The following is a 9,543-nucleotide window of genomic DNA, read 5'->3' as shown; positions in this document are numbered from 1 at the left end:
AGTCTATTCCTGTGATTTCTAGAGTGACCCTTCCTGGGTTGTAATGTAACATAGAGCCAAAGATTTTGAAGGATGCACCTCAATCTGAAGTCCTTGGTGATTTCATACACTTTTACTAGCAATTTGTGGTGGTTAAGGGTACCATACGCTAGTTGTAAATGTAAGCTACACCCGTTATTGTCCCTTCCTCAAAGCCATTCTCTATGTACTGGATAAGATTCTGGATTTGCAGCAAGATTTTTCAGTTCTGGTGTAAGCTTCTTATTTATGATGGTAGAGATTCTGAATATCTGCTTAAAAATTTTGAAAATGTGGCAAAATAATGAAAATTTTTGGCTTCAGTGGGTGCTAGATCTGGTTTCAGAAGTACGATAACTAGTGATTTGTACCACAGCTTATGTATCTTTAAAACTTCTACGTACCAGCTTATCATTACTAAGAGCCAATTTTTTTTTCTCTTTCAAAATGTTTGATCTGCTTACCAACTTTCATTACAGAAATGGCTGCTAGAAGTTCTTCATGGATAAAGAGACACTTCATTTTTTATATCACGTTGACGTAACATTGAATTTTTCCGAACGTTTTTCCTTTCAGTAAGAGGTGGTGGGCAAATCTGATCCAGTATTTTTGATAAGTCCTGTTGTTGGTTTGAAGGATCGTTGCTTAGGTTATATAGCAACTTGTAAGCATGCCGGCTATTTTGTGCCATGCCTTTATCTTCGGGAGTGAGATACTACTTTTATTAGCTCCTCACGGAGCTCGATACTTTCATCTCTGACAACGGATCATTGTCATATGCTTATTAGTATTGATGTAGTGGTGCGATTATTTAATTAAATAAAAAGATTTTTAAATGAATATCATTTATTAAAATAGATAGAATAATTACAAAAGAGCTAAAAATTTGTTTTAAATTAATAAAACATTCACATTCATAAATATATGTTAGCACTCCAATAACAATATCATTTATATATTTGTTATTTATACGTAAACAAAAAATCAAACGGTAAAATATAATAAATAAACTTTAAATTCTTATATTCTATATAATCTATATTGCTTCTAAAATTATATACACACATTAAGATGTCTTCATCGGATTGGTGTAATAAAATCTGTAAGATTTTGTTTTATTGTAAGAGTAAAGTGGATATTCCAGTACAAATAAAACAGATTTTGGTCACTTAATAGCCCATTGTTTGATTACTATTTGTGTATCTACAATATGTTCGTCTTATATTAAAATTAATAGAGTCCTCTATACTGTTCGTCGTTTCACTGATTTATAATTATATAAACACTTATGTACATGTATGCTAGTTTACTAGTTTTTATTATTAAAACCCTTTAATAAATTTGACTTTTTATCTCAACTTTACTTATCAACAACCATTATTTGGATTATTTAAGGATTAAAATTCATAAACGATTTAACGCTGTGCATAGTTTCAGATACTATGACGAAAAATTCAAACTTTTAATGACTGACTATCCTGACCAGTATATTATTCTTTGCCTAAAATCAAAATGGCACTATGGTAAAAACTGTAAGAGAGCCAATAATTCCTAAAATATGATCTCTAAGTGATTTTAGGAATCAAGATATCACTTTAAGCAAATTAGAGAGCAATTTATATATATATATATATATATATATATATATATATATATATATATATACGCGTATACGCTCGTCTGATGGTGATGTATGGAGTGAGTAACCGAACTGCAAGCTCTAATTTCTTTTTATTTTCTAGCGAGGGTCTGTACCATCGACCACTACATCATTCAAACTGAAGTGAAGAAGTGAATGCGATTTGTCCACCTGACCTGCTTGGCTATCCCACCAAAATTAGAGAATAATCCTGAGCATGATACATGCAAATATCAGTGTCAATATCAATGTTTAGTTCGACTAAAATTGCAAATATGTAAAATTAAAGTAAATAAACCCACAATAAATATACAAGTGCAGCAGAAGACAGAAACGAAAAATCAATAATAGACTATTTTCTGGTGAGCGCTAATAAATGGAATAGAGTACAAGATACAAATATAAAAAGAGAGGCAGAGATTGGAAGCGACCACTATTTGGTAATCATTAAATTGAAAACAATAGAAAAAATGGAGGAAAAGAGGAAAATAAAAAGCTATAAACTAAAAGGAAGATATAGAAAAATATACCAGGGAAAATTAGATACCATGTTAAAAGATAGAAAAAGGAACGCAAATATAGAGAAAAACTGGGGAAATCTGAAAAAAACAAAATAATAGGAGCGGATGAAACATGCGGCAAGACAAAAATACCAAATATAAAAATACATAAGATACAAGCGAATGATGGACAGAGGAGATAAAAGCAAAAATAAAAAGGAAAAAAAGGAAAGCCAATGAGGAATTTGAGTCGAAAATTACAAGAAACTACAGGGAAAAACAAAAATTCTTCTATAGGACTCTAAAATAACTAAGGCAAAAGAAAGTACACAGAACGATGAATATAAAAAATAAAAACGGAAATATAAATAACAGAAGATTAAAAAATAATGGAAGGATGGCGAGAATATTTTAAAGAGCTAACATAGAGGGATACGGACAACCTAGATGAAGAGACATAAATGGTGAGCAAGTCATAGAACCCATAAAAAGAAAAGAATTAGAGAAGGCAATAGAGATGATTAAACTAGTTAAAGCAGCTGGCAAAGATAACCAATCCAGAAATGATAAGATACATAGGAAGAAAACGACCAGATTATCTACAGCAATAATGAACGTAGCGAAAATACCACAGGACTGGAAACAAACAGACTACCAATACAAAAGAGGGGAGACAAAAGAAATTGTACCAATCATCGAGGCATAACCATATCAAATATACCAGGAAAAGCAATAATAGTAGAGAAAAGAATAAGGGCTAAAATAGATCCATCATTGGAGGACTGTAGAATGTGTATTCAGAAGCAGAGCGGAGGCAGTTCAACAAGCCAAGGAAAAGATGAGAAAACTCCTACTAAGATACTGCAAAATGACACAAACACAACTGTCCGAACTACTATTCGAGAACGATATGACCTTGATGGCGGATAACACCGAAAATCAACAGTACAATCTAGAAATATTAAATGAAGAACTGTCAAAGATACACATGAAAATAAATGCAAATAAAACAAAAGCAATAGTAATAGCTGGGACGAAAATGATATATGACGGAAGATTAAATGGGATGCAGCTGGAACAAGAAGACCATTTTGAATACCTAGGAGCAATCGTAGAAGAAAGCGGAAAACAGGACCAGGAAATAAAGGAAAGATTGGGAAGAATCGGTAACATATTTAATAGAATGAAAACAACATTTCTCGGGAATAGCAAGATACCAAAAGAGATAAAACGGTTGTCGTTAAAACAGTAGTAAATCCTATATGTACACTAGCAAAACCTGGACACTAACAGAAAAACAAAAATCAAGAATCAATGACATGAAAATGAGGTTTCTGAAAACAACAGAAAATGGGAAAAGAATAGACAAAATCAGAAACGAAACAATTAGACAAAACCTACAACTAAAACCTATAAACGATGGGAGAACGAAGAGGAAGACCAAGAGCTAGATGGATAGAGGGTGTCAGGAAGAAAGTTATTGGAGAGGCGTTTAGTACAAGAAGAAGTAAGAAATTAAACATGACAGGAAAACGTAGAGACAAATATGCAGAGCTCAACCCAAACTTAAGACTAAGTAAGTAAAAGTAACAAATAAACCATCGATAGACGTATCAAAAGTCAACAAAACCAGCACACAAGTCGCATGACACAGGGACCAATCATTTGACTTCTTGATAATATATTATTTGATATATTTCCTTTTTTGCAGCATATAGGGTAAGTTTAAAGTCCACCCTATCCTCGAAAATTGTTTTCTGAACTATAACTGAGCATACTTGTTTGAAATGTAGTGGCCCGCAGTTCCATGAGATATTTTATCACGTAGACAATAGAAACAGCTATGTAGTGGTGTTGCAATTTTAAATAATTTGGGAAGAATATTTTATATTTGAAACCGCAAAATATTCTATTATTCACTTAACAATAAATGAAATTTACTTACAGAGATTGTTTTATCTTTAAAAACCGTTATTAGGGACATACAAAGAACTAATAAGAATTATTTTTGAGAATCAGTCTCACTAAGTTTTCCAGTCTCATAAAGAAAGGTGCGAATACGCGTATTTTATAGAGAACGTTATGACGCAAATTAATAATTACATATTATAAACATTTTGACAAATAAAATGTTTATATTTAAGTATAAATAGATAAGGCAAGCGAAAATACAAAACAAAAATAGCATTTTTGCACTATATTATCACTAATTAAAAAAAACGTCGAAATTTCTGCAGAAAACGCATAGGTTTTCTTACTATAGTCAGATTGACACTTCACACTTATGAGTTTACACTTAAGAGTGCAGTACGGCTAAGATAGGGCAATGCTATTCTTATTGGGAATAAACGCACAGGGTTGTCGGCCTTCGCCAGCTGTTGATTTTTCACTCAAGAGCGTTGCACAGAACCGGATTGGACAAATTGCATCTCCCGGCAGTACGAATATATTTTATATTATGTATATGCATAAAAGAGCATTGTAAAAGTTGTAATAATTGAAAACTGCACGAAATTATAAATAGCTTGAAAAGTACTAATTTTTATCAAATTTTTTGTACTTGAAGTAATGATATACTGCTTATGTATGAAATAATAATTGCTGTTACATCTCAGTTGGTCATCGGCTGTTATCGCAGTGGGGTTTAAAAATATTTGCAAGTTGTTTAAACTTTTTTAAAGTGTTTCTGCTAGATTTTCGTGTCAGATATATTTAACAGGTAAGTAATATTTGTTATTTAGTCATTTTTGCTGCCTTTAATGACACGATTTTATTTAAAAACATTGTTCGAAATCAAAATTATTTTTTAGTATGGGAAAAATTGCAAACTTGTCTCCAGAGAAAATTAGAGAAATAAAAACGATGTTACTGCACTCTACACTTGCCCAAAGAGTAATAGCAACTACTGCAAGTGTTTTAAAGTCAGTAGTAAATCGAATTAAAATAAAAATTGATTCAAAAGAGGCATTGGAACCGGGCCGTGTTGAAAAATGTGGCAGGAAAAGGATCACTACTCCCCGTACTGACCGTAAAATCAGGGACATTTGTCTTAAAAATCGTAAAAAGAGTGTGGCAGACCTGACTACGATGATGAATACCGAAGGAATTAATGTTTCCAGAAGAACAGTCCGACGAAGACTGGCCGAAGAGAATCTGATAAACGCCGTCTACACTTTCGATCGAAGTTCTTCGGACGAAGTGTCGAAGTGAACTTAATCGGGGCGAGGTGACTCTCTACATACTCGTGAAGTCGAGTAATGTAGTATGACACTTCGTATTCAAACTTCGGGCTCTTTGGCTTCTACGCGAAAAACCGACACAGAACGGAAGTAGAATGAGGCGAAGCGAAGTCGCATGAAGTACCTGTTTACACTCTCGTACTCACTGAACTTCGATCAACTTCGCGAGTAGTATAGTAGCCGCTAGAGGCGGCCGTATGAAAAAACCACGACTCACCGAAGCCATGAAGAGAAAGTGACTCCAATGGGCCAAGCAGCACCGAAGTATGACCGTTGAAGACTGGAGTCGAGTAAGTACAACTTTTTTAACGAATGGAGTTCGTCGACAGCAAATATTTCCATTTTTTCAGGTATGCTTCTCCGACGAATCAACATTCCAGATTTTGGTGGACAAAAGTGCATTCGTCAGACGACGTCCTGGGGAGCAGTTCCATTCAGATTGCATTGTGTAGAGGGTTAAACATCCGGTTAGTGTCATGGTGTGGTCTGTAATCTCGGCTAAGGGTATGGGACGCTTATACATCGTGGAAGGGACAATGAGACAGGATCAGTATAAGCGAATACTTGAAACTCGGCTACTTCCCTAGCTCAAAGAATGGTTCCCTGGTCAAAAAAATTACATCTTTATGTACGATTCTGCACCGTGCTACAAAGCTAGAAGTGTAACTGCACTTCTATCCAAAGAAATTATTGCAGTTCTGCCCTGGCCGGGAAACTCACCTGACATGAACCCCATAGAGTATGTGGGAGTTAACCAAACAGGAGATCGCCAAAGATGTTATTACAACGAAGCGGCAGTTGATTGAAGCTCTTATTAAAGAATAGCATCATATCCCAAAATTAAAACACAATACAGAAGTTTGTATTCAGAGCATGCCCCGACGTGTAGAAGCTGTAATTGCAGCAAAGGGCAGCATCACTAAATATTGAAATTAGTGATTTTATGTAACAATTTTTTTGGTGAAAAAATAAATGGTTTTACTAACACAACTCATTGGTTCTGTGACCTTAATACCACACTATTTTGTACAAAAAATAGATGCAAGCCTTAAAAGCCAACAACTTGCTAAAAAATTCAGTTAAACTAGAAAATTAAGAAATCATCTTACTGTCCCTAATAATTTGGCCACCCACTGTATAATGAAAGGTAGTTTCACTCGTAATAGGGCTTTGCCGTAAAGATGTTTGGATGGTTCTGTACGTGTGACCACTACTTGGACTTGTTTGCTGCCAAGCATATGGCGTGAAATCCGACAAAAGCGCATTCCTATCTTAACCGTACTTCACTCTCAGTGTGACTTTTACTAAAGGTATATATTAACGGAAAACTTGTCAAAGACTTGGCTATTGAGAAATTCTGAGAAAAGCTTATTTCCCTGAACTATTATCAGATTCTTTAGAACTAAAAAAGAACGTATTAATTATATTGATCAAAAAGCGAGTAGTGATCAGTAACAGATATTAAAGTTTTAATTGTTAAAATATTGTATAAACGTTATCTTTTTATTACACTACAAAATCATTTAGTTTTTATTGGCTCTCGAAAAATATTTGTTCATCGGGGACAGAAATTTTTGAGGGGTATGAAAATCGTGAAAATTCTTTAAATGTATTATTTGTATGAAATTGCATTTTTAAAGTTGTATTCCTATAAGCACGAGTTAAACACAAAAAAATCTACGAAATGATTTAATACCACCGATTTACAGGCGAATACATACTTACATCTACCATTTACTTTAAATCTATATCTTCGTGCATCTTTCTCTTCCTACTTTTTATATTATTTAATGGATTTATAACCCAATTTTCTATAATTTGTCCAAAATCCGTATTACTGAATACTGACTTTGAACCATAAACTACTTTAGAAGGTGCCTTCTCAGAAGTGGCCCTATCAGCTTTTTCATTATCGCCGCTAAAACTAGGAAGCTCTACAATTCTTAAGTTGCCACTCTCACTACCTTCATCCCCAGCTTTATTACGCTTCAAGGGAAGATCGTGCAACAAATTAGACTTTCTTTTTCTTTCTAGATCAAAATTTAATCCTGAGTAGCTCTTGGGTAAAATATGGGTCTTGCGCGGTTTGATATTCGTCTTATACAAACGAGGTGTTGCTGGAGCCGGAGATGAAACCGGTAAAGATCTCGGAGACGTAGCAGGCACGAAAGTTTCTATTGCGCGTACGAATTCCGTAGTTAGATCTTTATATTTTTGATTCCACTCGTCGATGTGCTTTTTAAAGTCAGCCAAGGTAGCTTCTTGTTCTTGAATCTTCGTTTGTTGCTCCTGGATTTTCTTTTCCTGTTCTCTTATTTTCAGTGATTGGGCCTTTATGCGTATGTTTTGTTTTCTCAGCTAAAAAGTATAAAAATAATATAAATTATACCTTACAATAAATAAAATTGAAATATGTTTGCTGGTATATTATTGTTACTTGTCAAAAACAGAACTGAAAAGATTTATATACAGTATACTCCCTTTATAACGGACACGGTTATTACGAAGTTTCACTTATAACGAGGTACATTAAATGTCCCGTGAAATTTCTATTGAACTATAACCCTCTATAGCGAGGCAAATTTGGTTGTAAAAAGAGAAAATAAGATCGAAAAACGTGTTTTTTTAAATTGTTGGCCCGGCCGTGGCTATAAATAAATTCCCTTTTTAACTGCCGCCCGCAATAAACTTCTTCTTTTTAATCTACCGACCGATATTGTGTTGTCTGAAATTTACAATTTATGATTCACAAGTGTGAGTGTAGGGGTTTGACCATTCGCAACTAATAAACTCGCACACCAAATAAAGAGGCTTAAAAACATGACTAATGAAACAAATTTTACCAGAATTTCATTTCACAGTTGTTTTTGTCGTAGATGTTTATCGTTTGTTTCCTGATTGTGCTTTCGCGTCTTGAAAGTTGTGTTGTAGATTAAATAATCACATAGATTACACACTATGACTCCTAAAAGAAAAGCATTTACTTTAGAAGAAAAAATTAACATCCTTAAAGATGTTGAGAACGGTAAGAAGAAAGCAGAAGTTTGTCTTGAAAGATGCAGTTCAAGTTCCACTCTATCTACCATGCTCAAAAATAAACACAAGATTTTCGAAGCAGGTTCGTCTTTTTCCGGTAAATCGAAAAAACTACATGCCGCAACTAATAAAGAACTTGATACTGCAATGGTCAAATAGTTTACCGTAAACAGGGCTGCGAATGTTCCAAAGTGGACCACTGCTTTAAGACAAAGCAACACAGTTTTCGCAGTCGCTAGGTGGTAATGAGAATTTTAAAGCATCGAGTGAGTGGATGAGCCGTTTTAAGGTCAGGCACGAAATTACTTGTGGAAAAATTTGCCGTGAAGCAAAGGGTGTTTCCAAAGAAGTCACCGATAACTGGTTGAAATCATGGCCTACAATAAGATAAAATTACAGTGACAATGTTTTTAATGCCAACGAGTTGGGACTTTTTTTTAAACTTACTCCAGATAAGACCCTCAAATTCAGAAATGAACGTTGTATAGGTGGCAAGTTATCAAAAGAAGAGGTAATTGTACTCCTGTGTGTCAACATGTCCGGTTCCGAAAAAAGAAAGTTAGTCGTCATTGGGAAATCTCAAAAACCACGATGTTTCAGAGGTGTGAATCTGCTTCCTGTCACATATAAATTTTATAAAAAATCGTGAATGACAGCAGAGATTTTTAATGAAGAACTTTTGAAGTAGGACAGAGAGTTGGGACATCGAAAGATTCTTTTAATTGTTGACAATTGTACAGCCCATCCGAAACTTACCGGGTTAAAAAACATTCAACTTCTTTTTTTTATCCCCAAATTGCACATCTGTTGCCCCAAATTGCACAAAGTGATCAAGATGGAGAAGACAATCGCGGTGAATCTACGCAAGAAGGTCCTAATATACAAGATGTGGAAAGTGCTTTAAACGTTGTAAGAAACTTTATCCAAAGACAAAACGGAAATGAAGAAGCATACAATTGTTTTACATCTTTAGAAAATATGATAGATAGAATGATATTGGACAATTTAAAGCAGTCAAAGATGACAGACTTCTTCTATTGCAGAAGCAATCATTTCTGTTATCCTTGAAACTACGTTTTATACATTATGTAGTTGGAAAAAATGTAAGTAC

At 34.2% G+C, this 9,543-nt stretch overlaps 1 protein-coding gene across 2 annotated transcripts in view; it reads right to left on the bottom strand.

Moving 5' to 3' along the window:
• Positions 1-752: 752 nt before the first annotated feature.
• pall (F-box protein pallbearer) overlaps positions 753-9,543 on the bottom strand; it is a 29,825-nt gene continuing 21,034 nt past the window's right edge. Inside the window, exons 5-6 of one of the 2 annotated variants that reach the window (XM_072541111.1) lie at positions 7,122-7,754; positions 753-1,519 (exon numbers count right to left, since the gene is read on the bottom strand). In XM_072541111.1, the coding sequence (XP_072397212.1) occupies positions 7,131-7,754 (624 nt within the window). In that variant the 3' untranslated portion in view covers positions 753-1,519; positions 7,122-7,130. Of the gene's footprint in view, positions 1,520-1,681; positions 7,755-9,543 lie in introns of those variants that run through there. The other variant, XM_072541110.1, reaches the window with a different exon arrangement.

This window comes from Diabrotica undecimpunctata, chromosome 8 (assembly GCF_040954645.1).
Source record: "Diabrotica undecimpunctata isolate CICGRU chromosome 8, icDiaUnde3, whole genome shotgun sequence".
Taxonomy (NCBI): Eukaryota; Metazoa; Arthropoda; class Insecta; order Coleoptera; family Chrysomelidae; genus Diabrotica; species Diabrotica undecimpunctata.
This window is presented reverse-complemented; position numbering and strand designations above follow the sequence as displayed.